Source organism: Cherax quadricarinatus, chromosome 2, assembly GCF_038502225.1.
Source record: "Cherax quadricarinatus isolate ZL_2023a chromosome 2, ASM3850222v1, whole genome shotgun sequence".
Classification (NCBI taxonomy): Eukaryota; Metazoa; Arthropoda; class Malacostraca; order Decapoda; family Parastacidae; genus Cherax; species Cherax quadricarinatus.
The window spans coordinates 36,926,246-36,941,486 of record NC_091293.1 but is presented as its reverse complement, the minus strand read 5'-3'; the positions used below and the strand labels follow the sequence as shown (position 1 = coordinate 36,941,486).

Below are 15,241 nucleotides of genomic sequence, written 5' to 3'. Positions count from 1 at the left end.
AAGGTTTGCACTTCAAGCCATTTTGCACACATTTCCTTAATCTTTGAAGTAGGCAATTCCTTCAATTTCTCTCTCCCCTCCTTTGAACCAGTTTCCCCAGGTCTGGCCTCTTGCTCTTGAAGTTGATCTATCAGCTCATCAGTGGTTAGTTCTTCATTGTCCTCCTCCACCAACTCTTCCACATCCTCCCCACTAACCTCCAACCCCAAGGACTTCCCCAATTCCACAATTGATTCCTCAACTGGTATACTACTCCTCTCAGGGTTACCCTCAAACCCTTCAAAATCCCTTTTGTCTACACATTCTGGCCACAGTTTCTTCCAAGCAGAGTTCAAGGTTCTCTTAGTCACTCCCTCCCAAGCCTTACCTATAAGGTTTACACAACTGAGGATATTAAAGTGATCCTTCCAAAACTCTTTTAGAGTCAATCCAGTGTCTGTGGTCACTTCAAAGCACTTTTGAAACAGAGCTTTTGTGTACAGTTTCTTGAAGTTGGAAATGACCTGCTGGTCCATGGGCTGCAGGAGATGAGTGGTATTAGGAGGCAAAAACTTCACCTTAATGAAGCTCATGTCCCCATAAAGTCGCTCTGCCACGTCTGTAGGATGACCAGGGGCATTGTCTAACACCAGGAGGCACTTAAGGTCTAATTTCTTTTCAGTTAGGTAATCTTTCACATTGGGGGCAAATGCATGGTGTAACCAGTTATAGAAAAATTCCCTAGTGACCCATGCCTTACTGTTTGCCCTCCACAGCACACACAAATTATCCTTGAGGACATTCTTTTGCCTGAACGCTCTGGGAGTTTCAGAGTGATACACTAATAAAGGCTTAACTTTGCAATCACCACTAGCATTGGCACACATCAACAAAGTAAGCCTGTCTTTCATAGGCTTATGTCCTGGGAGTGCCTTTTCCTCCTGAGTAATGTAGGTCCTGCTTGGCATTTTCTTCCAGAACAGGCCTGTTTCATCACAATTAAACACTTGTTCAGGTTCCAGTCCTTCAGTTTCTATGTACTCCTTGAATTCATGCACATATTTTTCAGCCGCTTTGTGGTCCGAACTGGCAGCCTCACCATGCCGTATCACACTATGGATGCCACTACGCTTCTTAAATCTCTCAAACCAACCTTTGCTGGCCTTAAATTCACTCACATCATCACTAGTTGCAGGCATTTAATTAAATTGTCATGCAACTTCCTAGCCTTTTCACATATGATCGCTTGAGAGACGCTATCTCCTGCTAGCTGTTTTTCATTTATCCACACCAATAACAGTCTCTCAACATCTTCCATCACTTGCGATCTTTGTTTCGAAAACACAGTTAAACCTTTGGCAACAACAGCTTCCTTGATTGCCGTTTTCTTGCCCACAATAGAAGCGATGGTTGATTTTGGTTTCTTGTACAACCTGACCAGGTCGGTGATACGTACTCCACTTTCATACTTATCAATGATCTCTTTCTTAATTTCAATGGGTATTCTTACCCTTTGAGGTGTAGGGTTGGCACTAGAAGCTTTCTTGGGGCCCATGGTCACTTATTTTCCACAAACAGCACCGAAAACACTGTAATAATACGAAATATTCCGAGTGTATGCTTGAATGTTACCGCGGAGGCTAGCTGGTAAACAATGGGACGGGCGGCACATGTGAGGCTGGCTGAGGGCCCACATTGGACGCGTCTCGGACGAAGGTCGCTGAGCGGGTTTTTGTCCACTATGCGGGGCAAAATTTTAGCGAACAAAGCGTTCGCTATGCGGATTGTTCGCTATGCAAGGCGTTCGCTATGCGGGGGTCCACTGTATAAATAATTTTCTAAAAAAAAGCCCAATGCCTCTACAACAGACATTGCCCCAGAAAAACTAAACAGATCACAGCAAAGAGACTGAATAATCCCTGGCTAACACCAAGCATCCTCAAATCCATTAACACAAAGCACAAATATGAAAAACAGTATAGAATGGGTCAAATAACTAGAGAACAGTCGAGAAATTACTCGTCAGCACTTACCAGTCTGATAAGGTCAAAAAAATTGTATTATGAAAATAGATTACATAACATCAAAGGTGATATGAAAAAAACCTGGAAAACTCTATCTGAAATTCTTGGAACTAAAAAGTTATCCAAAAACAAAGCAATCAAACTAACAAAATCAGATGAACCTCTACTCACTCCAACTGAAACAGCAAACAGATTTAATGTTTTCTTCTCCACCATAGGAAAAAATCTAGCAAACAAAATACCAAGCACAAATGCCCGTCCATCAAACTAACTCATAGGAACCTACCCAAATATGCTATTCCTAGCTCCAACCAACCCCACTGAAGTTATGCTCATCATAAACACCCTTAAAAACAAGGCAGGAGACATAAACAACTTGCCTGCTTTTATGTACAAAAAAGCTTCTCAAGTATTGTCACCAATTATTGCAACGCTCTTTAACAAATCCATTGAATCATCTACCTTCCCAACAATCCTCAAAATAGCGAGGGTCACTCCGATCCATAAAGGAGGTGACCAAGCTGACTTGAATATCTAACTTACCACTGCTCTCTAAAATCTTTGAAAAATTAAGTCATAGACAGATCTATTCCTACCTCGTTTCACACAACATATTAAACCCTTGTCAGTTTGGATTCAGAAATAATAAAAGCACAAATGATGCTATCATACACATGCTAGAACTAATATATACCGCACTTGAAAAGAAAGAAGTCCCGCTGGGCATTTTCACTGATTTACGTAAAGCTTTCGATACAGTCGACCATGAACTACTGTACTCCAAATTAATGCACTATGGTATCAGAGGCCACTCCCTCAACTACCTAAAGTCATACCTTAGTAACAGAACTCAATATGTGTATGCAAATGATGCAAACTCCTCCACCCAACTGATCACAGTAGGAGTCCCACAAGGAAGCGTCCTTGGACCACTCCTCTTTCTCATCTACATCAATGATCTACCGAATGCATCACAGCTACTCAAACCCATATTATTTGCAGATGACACAACATATGTATTTTCCCACTCAAATGCAGTCATACTAGCAAACACAGTCAATGCTGAATTACAGAAAATATCTGCCTGGATGATGACTAACAAACTTACCCTGAACACTGATAAAACCTATTTCATTCAGTTTGGAAACAAAGTTGCAAATGATCCAATTAACATTACGCTAAATAGATCATCAGTCACAAGACTCACAGAGAGAAAATTCCTAGGTATCCACCTTGACAGTAGCCTTAAGTTCTGGACACACATACAACAAATCACCAAGAACTGTAGGCATACTATCAAAGATAAGGTACTACGTTCCACAATCAGCTCTCCTGGCACTGCACCATTCGCTCACATACCCTTATCTTACATATGGAATTTGTGCATGGGGATCAACAACATCCAATCACCTAAAACCCCTAATAACCCAGCAAAAGGCAGCAGTAAGAATGATAAATTCCCACTCCCGCCAGCATACTCCACCAATTTTCAAAAGTCTGAATCTGCTTACCATTAAGAACATCCATACTTATTCATGTGCCTACTACATACACAGAACAATACACGCAAATAAAACCCCCCCCACTCAAACTTCTCCTCACCAACCTAAACAGGACACATGACCACAACACAAGACACAGATCTCTTTTTGATATACCTCGTGTCCATATCACACTGTGTAAAAACTCTATGCACATAAAGGGCCCCAAAATATGGAATTCATTACCAGAAGATATTCAAGTAACCCAGTCTGAAAATCAATTTAAGACTCTTCTCAAAAGCCACTTATTCACCGTAGACTAAATGCTAAATACTCAGTATACATTTACTCACCTATGTACTCCCACATCATTACTGAAACAATCACATTGAACCTTTTATCCATTGTTGACAGGAATATAATTGAATCATTGTTTTTCACAAAAGCATTTTAGATAAAGATGTACGTATATCTTTGTATTATACAAATTTTGATTCGTTTATAATTAATATTCTACTGTACAACTATGAAATAATTACTTTCCTACTGTACAACTATGATATACTACTCCTTAGTATTAAGTAGTCTGTAAGCCAATAATGTTAAGTTGGCCCATAATGCCTAGGCATAATAGAGGCTCTCTTTGCATTGCAACCCACTATTGTATATACACAATCTCAATGTACTGTTTGCAAAGACATTAAATAAATAAATAAATTAACAAAGAAACAAAGATATTAGAAGAGATAACCTGTAGCCGTAATGAAGTGTTACTTTGTACACAGAAAAAGAGGTGTACGTGAGTTTGTGTGACTGATTTACTGAATGACTTGACTGACTTACTGAATGACTTGACTGACTTACTGAATGACTTGACTGACTTACTGAGTGACTTGACTGCAATATTATTATTATTATTATTATCATTATTATTAATTTAGGGAACTGAAGCTCTATCTTTGTTATTATTAATTATTATTATTATTAATTTAGGGAACTGGAGCACAGGTCCAAATCCCTAGATCAAGAGCCCCTCACCAGCATCATGGAACCTTGATGCTGGTGAGGGGCTCTTGATCTAGGGAATTGGACCTTTGCTCTAGTTACTTAACCCTTAAACTGTCCAAATGTAGATATACGTTGACGTGCGGCAGGCTCTGAACATAGATCTATGTTTCTTTTACATGCTTTCAAATGGGGAAAATCAAGGTCGGAGCGCTACGCACGTGAACGTAGATCTATGTTTGGACAGTTTAAGGGTTAAATTAATAATAATAATAATAATAACTATAGGTAGTAGGTTGGTAGACAGCAACCGCCCAGGGAGGTACTACCGTCCTGCCAAGTGAGTGTAAAACGTAAGCCTGTAATTGTTTTACATGATGGTAGGATTGCTGGTGTTTTTTCTGTCTCATAAACATGCAAGGTTTCAGGTACGTCTTGCTACTTCTGCTTACACTTAGGTCACACTACACATACATGTACAAGCATATGTATACACACCCCTCTGGGTTTTCTTCTATTTTCTTACTAGCTCTTGTTCTTGTTTATTTCCTCTTATCTCCATGGGGAAGTGGAACAGAATTCTTCCTCCGTAAGCTATGCGTGTTGTAAGAGGCGACTAAAATGCCAGGAGCAAGGGGCTAGTAACCCCTTCTCCTGTATATATTACTAAATGTGAAAGGAGAAACTTTTGTTTTTCCTTTTGGGCCACCCCGCCTCGGTGGGATACGGCTGGTGTGTTGAAAGAAAGAATAATAATAACTAATAATAATAATATTATTATTATTATTTTTATTATAATAAAGAATGCCGCCAACTCAGTACACTGTTTACCTTGCTGTGGGAGCAGTTCTCTCCTGCTTTGCTTACATTTTTAACAGTCATTTGGCCAAATTTCATTTTTCTAAGCATGAGTCCTAAGAAAGTAAGTGTAAAGGACAGTGCTGAGAAGAAAAAGAGCATGACTTCCATGGAATTAAAGTATGAAATCATTGATAAACAAGCAAGGTGTCCAGGTTTTGGGTTGAGGGGGAAGAGGGGGAGGGGGAGGGGGAGGGGGAGGGGGAGGGAGAGCTGGCTCGTAACTCCAATGTTGGCTCGTAACTCAGAGCAAAAAATCGACCCAAGGATGGCTCGTATCTCAAAAAACTCGTACGTTGGGACACTCCTAAGTCAAGGTTCCACTGTAATGGTATTCTGCCACTGAGATATTGCAATTCCCAAGACTTGAAATCCTTGATCAAAATAATTATTAATTTTATGCATAACCTCAGACATCATGAATTTTTATTGTCTCTTTTTTGTCACTGCACATCAACCTTGCTATCCAAAATTATTTTTAGTCATTCTGGAAGTCATAAAAAGGCAAATCAAGAAGTGACAATGATAGGAAAATAAGTGACAATTAGCTAGCTCCAAAATAACAGAAAAATACTGAATGTGTAACAATCGTAGAAATGTATAAGACTGATAGTAACAGTGATTCAACAAGATTGAGAAGTTGTGAAAAAATCTGTGAAGATTCTCTGAGCATACTTATGTTTACTAGTATAGTGGGATGTGGGCAATCTTTGACCATTTGTACATTCAAAACGAATATGGAAGTTTTAGGACTTTGTGTGTATAAATTGGTAGTAACATAAGAAAATTATTACAACAGTACAGTATGATATTTACAGCTCAATGAAACAGAGAAGTTGCTAAGTGGACAAGGCATAAGAATTTTTTAAATATTGTGCATATATTAACAGGTGTGGTCTTTCATGTACAGCAAAGCACTGGTTTCTCAGTCACCAGCATGGAATGGAGGGTCACATTAGCTTACTTAATTTGGCTGCCCGAAGAGTGGTAAGCTCTTTATTACAAGATTATTCTGTTCAGGTGTTAGCTTACACACATTTGGACCCTATCATTTCTAGGTATTATAGGGTTCATATTGTATACATTATACTGTATCGAGTTACCTGTTGGTTCAACGAGTACTTTTCACAAAGCCTCACAAGGATCTACTGCAAATTTCAAACATGCTTACCATATTTTTATTTCAGCACAGTATTAACTATTGCATTTGGAACTTTCTAAGCATCTTTTTTGAAGTTATATTCTCTACACTTCTCCATTCACTTACTGGTACTTTTACCAAACGTGTGACAGTTATAATTTGGTGATGCAGTATTCACCTGAATTTCTTGCTATTTCAGTGTAGTACTTAAGTCTTACAAATTTTACACAAATTCTCATGGTCTCTAAGTCTTAAAACTGTCAAAACTACCTAAATATTGACTATTCTCTGTGACGTATACGTATGAATATAGCAACCTTGAAAAAATCCCTCAAAACAAAATATTGGAAACCGTATTACCTTTTAGCCTAAAAAGAAGCACTAGTTTTACTCTGCAGGGCTAAACCCATATAAGGCAGCAACCCTTGTGAGAAGCTCAGCCACAACCTGACGGAGATGTGGGTCATGTGCATGAGCTGTTAAGGAGCGCATTGTTGGAAATAAGAGTGGCAGCAGTGGTCGTAATTCAGAGTCACACAGTTGGCTGATGAGATCAAATACTGTCACCACCATTTCTGTCCACACCTTGAGGTGAGCTTCACTGTCCTGTTGGCAAGACAAGTACAGTAATTGCAATTGTATAGTGTAATGATGTAGACACTGCATATATAAATAAAGAACAGGTTTGTGTGAGTATGCTAGGAGTGGAGGCAAGTAGTTTTTATGCTTTGAGGTGCTGTTGGAGTGCAAGCAAGGTAACGTTTATGAAGGGATTTAGGGAAACCAGTTAGCTAGACTTGAGTCTTGGTGGTGGGAAGTACAGTGCCTTCACTCTGAAGGAAGGGTGGTGGTGCTGTGGTTTGAAGGATCATCTGAATAATGACATTCGTGCCCTTCTGGCAAGACAGTGATTGAGTGACAATGTAAATGCTGTTTTCTTACTCGGGTCACCCTACCTTGGTGGGAGATGATTGGAGTGTCCTTTGTCACTAGTAAAATCTCGTTAGAGAAGCAACTTCATGACAAGAGCTCTATATCTGATCTTAAGGATTGCACTCATTAATTCTGAAGCACACCCTTTGGTGTTTATTTAATCTACTGTACTTGTATATATTTTTTTTTACTAAAAACCACCATATACTTTTAGTTATGTAGCTAATACAGAAATGCTATACTGACATACCTGACTTTAATGATAATCTCAGAATCCCAATCATGAGTAAGTTTTGACAAAAGTCACTAAATAATAACTTCTAAAGCTGGTACTGTGTTGATCTTTAACCTTCAAGTCTCCAACTTCCTAAATTGTACGTACTCCTATTGACTAATGTACAATAGTATCCTCAGTTACTAAGCACACCAGTCTTGACAAGACATCTGCAATCACTATTTTATTAACCCAGCAAAACAAATCAATATAAAAATAGTTAATTATAAAAGCAATTACAGACAAACGTATGGGAAAATAGGGGCATAATATACACAATAATATCTGTATTTTAACAGAGCCCATATTAGGCTCAGCCTCTCAGCCTATTAGAATACTAATGGGCTGAGGAAAGAAAACAGGTCTTGCAAAATGGATAGTCAAGAGCTGTTCATGAAAATTATGGTTGTTTAACAAATCACATTAGAAAAACAAATTAACTCTTTCACTGTTGAGACCTCTGATCCTGAAGTTCCTACCTGTGTCGAAAAACATTAAAAAAAAAAATCTTACCAAAATCTTTAGAATATTTTTGTGAATGTTTTAAAAGGAATTTTTTTTTTGTGATTACTACTTACCGAGATATAGAGGCATGAAGTTGACAAAGTGAACCGCTTGTGGCAACATCGGCGATTGCTGCTCACTTTTCTCTCTTATTTTTTAATATTTTATTTTTTCAAGTAACTTCCATGGCCTGTGAGACCAATATAATATGTAATGCATATGTATCCACTCATTGTATGCAACACAATAACCACACAAACACTGTCATCATTATAGTGTTTACAAAACCTGTTTACACAAGCCAACAATAAAATAAGTTCTTTATTACTATTGTTCTATAATACAGTGGAACCTCTGCTTATAAGTTTAATCTGTTCCATGACTTAGCTCGTAACCCGATCTGCTTGTATGCTGAGCCAATTTTCCTCATATAAATTAACTGAAATGCCATTAATCCGTTTCAGCGGAATTCCTGCTCTTGGGATGCAGGACAGATATACTTCAATATGACGCTATATCAACTCTATGGCTTATTTATCTATCACAATTCATCTAATATGACATAATAAACAATATAATTAACATAGAAACATGATACATACTTTAGAATGAATAAACTAGGCCATAATATGGAGAGTGGTGGCGGCAGTGTCCATTCCCTCTCCTGCTGATTATATCCTCCCATGCTTTTATTATATGAGAAAACAGAGTGTTTGTGAGGCTAATGCACTACTTTCATAAATAAGTAATATTGTATAAAAACATAATACAGAATGTAAAGAAATAAAGTAGTTTTATAAAGTGTACATGGTATAAACCTTGGTAATAAATACCGACAAGTTGGTTTAGAAAGACACGTGAGCAAACACTATGACATATTTATTAGAAAACGTTTCGGTCCTGGGACCTTGATCACTTCTAACATACAGAGGTAGAAAGACATTATATACATAGGCGGAGAGTGAGGTGTGATGCACTTGACCTGAGAAATGTCATAAGAACATAAGAATGGAGGAACACTGTAGAAGGCCTACTGGCCCATGCGAGGCAGGTCCTTATCAAAACAACCTCTACCTATGATGAGGATGGGTAGACGATGAAATCATGTGACTCCTGTGTTGTTGGGTTGGTGGTGCTTAAGTATCATGTATGCCAACAACACAGGAGTCACATGATTTCATCGTCTACCCATCCTCATCATAGGTAGAGGTTGTTTTGATAAGGACCTGCCTCGCATGGGCCAGTAGGCCTTCTACAGTGTTCCTCCATTCTTATGTTCTTATGACATTCCTCAGGTCACGTGCGTCACACCTCACTCTCCGCCTATGTATATAATGTCTTTCTACCTCTGTATGTTAGAAGTGATCAAGGTCCCAGGACCGAAACGTTTTCTAATAAATATGTCATAGTGTTTGCTCACGTGTCTTTCTAAACCATAAAGTGTACATACGCTGGCGGAGGTGGAGGGTGGAAGATAGGCTACTTGCTACTAGCTCCTACTGGCACCGCACACCTTGCTTGTTTATCTATGATTTCATGCTGTAATTCCATGGATATCATCCACTTTTTCTTCTCAGCACTGTCCTTTGCAGTTACTTTCTTAGGACTCATGGTTAGAAAAAAGAAATTTAGCAATAATAACATGAGAAATGCTTCCACGGCGACATAAACACATTGTACAGCTCAGCTGATGTTGTGGCGTTAGCTGTGCCACCTAGTGGCGATGTTCTGAAACTCGCTTATATTATTACAGGTCTCCCTACACATTTGCAAGTTCCACTTTCACAGGCTTCAAACATTCATGAATGCCCAGCCGCCTAATTATATTTAAAATATGTCATTAAGTATGTTAGGAATTGTGGCGGTGGCAAAGTTTGTTTGGAGGCAGAACAAGAGAGTCCTTCAACATGACACTAATATCAACTCTACTGCTTGTTTATCTACCACAACTGATCTAATATGACATAATAAACAATATTAATAACAGTAATATCAATATTAATAATAATAACCACTCGTTATTAATATTAATAACAATATTGTTGTTGTTGGGTGTATAAGGGCCGCTGAGAACACAAGTCGAACATAGTGGTGGTGAAGGCCAGTAGAGGCGGCGGTGTTCTCAGTAGCCCTATATACCTCCAACAACACTGGAGGAGTTACGTTTGTGCTGTCCTTTTTCTATCGATTAATCGCTTAACTTACTTGCTACACTGTTAATGCTACACTTTATCGCTGGCTGGGACTATAGCCTTTATCAACTAGTGCTGATTTAGTATCTTACATGTCGTAGAATCACTGAAGAAGGCACATTCTCCCCTCTCTCTTCCTCCTCCATGTTGGTACTCTGCTATGAGTTCTTTCTTGAATTCTATAGTCTTTCTCACCTTCTTTAGCAAAGAGCTGGCACTAGTACAATATTTTTTTATCTTTTCATGTGTTTTATGATTGTTCATGGTTCAATAGGTTAGGGAAGCAGTACTGTTAGGCTAATTAAATGCTATTATTATATTTCCCTACAACATGTTTGTGCACCAAACATTCGCGATTTTTCAACATTCACGAGGTTCTTGATCCCCTAACCCTCACGAATGTGGAGGGAGACCTACATTATTATTTTTATTATTGTTAATTTAGGGTACAGGAGCACAGATTCAATTCCCTAGATCAAGAGCCCCTCACCTGCATCAAGGAATCTCCCTTGAGGGAGAAGCTCACAACCTGAATTTTGGCTCGTATCCAGGAGCAAAGTCGACCGAGTGATGGCTCGTATCCTGAAAAACTTGCATGGTGGGGCACTCATAAGCAGAGGCTCCACTGTATATATACACATACAGAGTCACTGGACATGTTCCTGGAACTGCTACAGCTTGTGGAAGGTTGTGTGTGTGTGAATGGTTGAAGGTAGCTTTTGTTGTTGTTGTGCTGAGAGCAGCGTGGCTGGTATCAAGTGACACATTACAAAACCACAACCACAACCACCACCACCACCCATTATTTATACAGTGGACCCCCGCATAACGATCACCTCCGAATGCGACCAATTATGTAAGTGTATTTATGTAAGTGTGTTTGTACGTGTATGTTTGGGGGTCTGAAATGGACTAATCTACTTCACAATATTCCTTATGGGAACAAATTCGGTCAGTACTGGCACCTGAACATACTTCTGGAGTGAAAAAATATCGTTAACCGGGGGTCCACTGTACTGTCTTCTCCAACAAGCATGCTGTCTTCCCCACATCCCATATGGAAATAAATCACTTTGACTTTTTTGGGTTATCCTAGGTTGATGGTTGTCTGGGTTTTCAGCACTATTTCTGGTATCTTGGGCATTGCTTTTGGTCACAAACTCCTCAAAACCATGAAATACATCTTCACTGACACTTTCATCTGTGTTAGAACTATCACTTGGGAAGAGAACAGTCCCAATTTGCTGGGGAGTGAGTGTGAGGGAAAAGTTCAACAGATAGGAGTAGCAAGTATATGGTAATGATAGTTTGATTGCCGGGTGCTTGTTAACCCCTTGACTGTCGCAACCCCCAATCCTGAAGTGTCTCCTGGTGTCGCAAAATTTAAAAAAAAAAAAAAAATTCTTATGAAATGATAGAGAATCATTTCCCGATTGTAATGACACCAAAAACGCGAAATTTGAGGGAAAACTGATGGAATTACGCTCTCGCGAAGTTAGTGACCTAGGCGATATTTACAAATCGGCGATTTCGCCCACTTAGAGCCCTATTTTCGGCTAATTCCATTGTTCCAGTCAACCAAATTCATAGCTCTTTCTTTAGAACTCCATTTTTTCTATCGATTGAGTACAAGAAACTGCCCATTTACTGATTTCAACCACCCAATAACGTGGTCAGAAATTTGCAATTTGGCCAATTTCACGAAAATTAAAAAAATGACAATTTCAAAATAAGGTCCAGAATGAACAATGCAGACATTCCTGACTCTAAAATAACATTTTCTTTGTCCATCAGTCATGTCTCCAAGCCACTTTGATATTACTCTTGCTTTCTATTTTGAATTTTTATTCAGACATAAGGGGGATTACCAACAGACCCCTGGCAGTCTTCAAGCTGGCACTGGACAAGCACCTAAAGTCAGTTCCTGATCAGCCGGGCTGTGGCTCGTACGTTGGTTTGCGTGCAGCCAGCAGCAACAGCCTGGTTGATCAGGCTCTGATCCACCAGGAGGCCTGGTCACAGACCGGGCCGCGGGGGCGTTGACCCCCGGAACTCTCTCCAGGTAAACAAAAAATAGAAGATTTACTGTTATGCAGACTACTGCAATACTGTAATAATTATATAAATAACATAAACCCATTCATGACTGCATATTAGAATGGCTAGTTGGACATTTATTGGACAAGGACATCATTTGTTTACTTTTGAACATCGGCAAAAATCAAACATTTCCCCTACTTTGAGCTCCATTTCCAGGTTCTTGTTATAGTAAAATCAATCAAAATCACCTCTATTTCTATAATATGTTTTCCATTCTATCAAATGAGACCAAGAAAACGAGAATAAAGCCATAAATACTATACGAAAATAGACCACAAAGTCGGCATTTTAATTAAAAAAAAACGGTCGGAGTTTTTTTTCTCATTATGCACTGCGTGCTCCAGGATTTTTTTTATATGGTGCACACTGACCACACAGACCCATTCTCTCACATGTGGGCCTCCCAGCTTTCTCCTGCTTGATTTGAAGCCGCTAGAATTTATGAGTATATATACGTCAAACACGGTACCTCGTAAGACGTATATATACGACCTCGACAGTCAAAGGGTTAAGGTATGGTCAGTCTAGTTCCCGCTATCCCCCCCTTTCTCCCCACCCCGAAAGGTGACGTGTGGGGCTCCGGCCAAACAGTAATCACTCGACTCACAGCTCCCAGCATAACTGTAAGTAAAAAGCCTCTGCTCCTATTCTAGTGGATATTGGTTGAAAGCTTCACTTTTGACCCATAATGAACTTAGTCCTTTCAGTTTTAAGCTCTACATGAGACTTTTAGATAATCACTACCTTTTTTAAGTATCTTGCACTTATCATGGAGAGTGATTTCTTAAGCAGTGGGTAACCTGTCTCTCTTTCCAGCTTGGAATGACAGATCGGGTCACCTGCCAACCAACGAGAAGTGTTGAAGGAGACGGACTGAAACCGGTCTTGGGGACGTCACTTCATGATCTACCTACCTGATCAATTGTACAGGACACTACCCCTCATCTTTGCATTGGTAAAGAACCTGCATTCCTGTCATCTGGACTGACTATTCAAGGCTATAGACTCTGTAAAGAACTAGTCGTTGGGTTGTCACTCAACACCTGTGCCCCCCCCCCCATCATCAGCAACGGCTACAATTTCTACAAGACGGTGTCAACCTCAACCAGACACCCCAGTATAACTGTACATATTAGCGTTGAATTCAAATGTCATTTTTTCCATTTCATTTTTCATTTTTAGTAGGATACACCTTCATATTTCAATGTTTTATCTTTGCATTAATAAATAATAAAGTGTTTATCTTTGTGAATTATTATTTCTTTTTCTATTCATTAATTTTCCTGAGGACGAGCCAGCCTTGGTAATACTGTCTCAAGTTGTTACAGGGCTGAGTAAGCCTTCACAGTGAGGTATATATTACCACAAAGCATGGTAAACAAGGTCTACTGAAATAGGACTCCCACAATGCACCATTGGCTCCCTGATTTTTTTTTTATACTACACGCACTAACCACACAGACCCATTCTCTCACATGTAGGTGTACCAACTTGCTCTCCCAGATATGAAGCCGCTAGAATTTTGGCGTATAAATGTCACCAACACTGGCTCATGAGATGTATCTATATGGCACCAACATTGAAAGGGTTAATAATTATGACATAATTAATTAACAATTTTGTAAAGCTCTTCAGAGCAAAACAAAAATATACTTATAATATTTCTTTAAGTTGTAATATATACTTACCAGCACATAAGAATAAACTAAATAAACAAAATAACTCAGAAATAAAATAGGTAACATACCTTCATGAGACTGCTAGTTCTCTGTTCCTCAATCTCCGGAGGCACAGGCTCAGCAGGTCTACTGGGTCGCTTCTCAAGGAATGGATTTGTTCTCTTCTCTCTGTGCAGTGATGGAAGGGAGTGCTGGTTTTTCCTTCGTCTATAATCCGTCATTAAACAAGCAATGTCTTTTTCAGTTGCCACACGATAAATGCTCTGCTGGGCTCCTGGGAATTTGGAAAAAATACAAAACCCCTAACAAAACATCCTTCTTTATTTATGCCACTGAAGGGTGAAAGATGGAAGAAGCCAAAGATATTAGTACAGTGATTTCTTTAATAACCATTTGTATACTGTAATTTTGAAAAAAAAAAAAAAAAAAAGACTTCCTTAATTAATGACTTCTTTCTTGCACAATGACCAGAAAATATATATAAATACAATATATTGTACATCATGGACTAAACCAGCTGTTTCCTGCAACAAGTCAACCCAGAGTGCGCATGTCCTCAAATCAATTCTTTAAGGGTTACAATGTGGGGTTTACAGGTTTTGGGTATTGTGTGGTTTACATGTTATAAAATACTAATTACAGAGGGGGCCACTAGGACACCTAGCATGGCTAGGCATTTCGAGCAGACTTGGATTAATTCTGGATGGGATTTAGTGATTATTCTTACTGCGGCTTTTTGTTGGGTTAATATTGGCTTTAGGTGTGTTGCTGCAGTTGAACCCCAAGCACAGATAGCATAGGTGAGGTATGGATATATAAGTGAATGGTATAGTGTGAGAAGGGCAGTTTGCGGCATGTAGTATCGTATCTTGGAGAGGATCCCCACCGTTTTGGATACTTTTTCTGTTATGTATTGGATATGGGTGCTGAAATTTAGGTTGTTGTCGAGGTATAGGCCAAGGAATTTGCCCTCATTATGTTTGGCAGTTAGAGTGTTGTCGATCTTAATGTTAAGTTGCACAACACCTGCTCTGCTACCAACTTGTGACCCTATCAAACTTTGTTACTATT

General features: G+C 39.1%; 1 protein-coding gene across 1 annotated transcript; it reads right to left on the bottom strand.

Annotated features, from left to right (window-relative positions):
• Positions 1-1,018: 1,018 nt before the first annotated feature.
• Positions 1,019-14,482, bottom strand: LOC128705321 (brefeldin A-inhibited guanine nucleotide-exchange protein 3). Its single transcript, XM_070087790.1, has 2 exons — positions 14,239-14,482; positions 1,019-7,094 (listed from the first exon to the last, which is right to left on the bottom strand). The coding sequence occupies exons 1-2, from the start codon at positions 14,389-14,391 to the stop codon at positions 6,876-6,878; spliced, it is 372 nt and encodes a 123-aa protein (XP_069943891.1). The 5' UTR covers positions 14,392-14,482; the 3' UTR covers positions 1,019-6,875.
• Between the last annotated feature and the right edge of the window lie 759 nt (positions 14,483-15,241).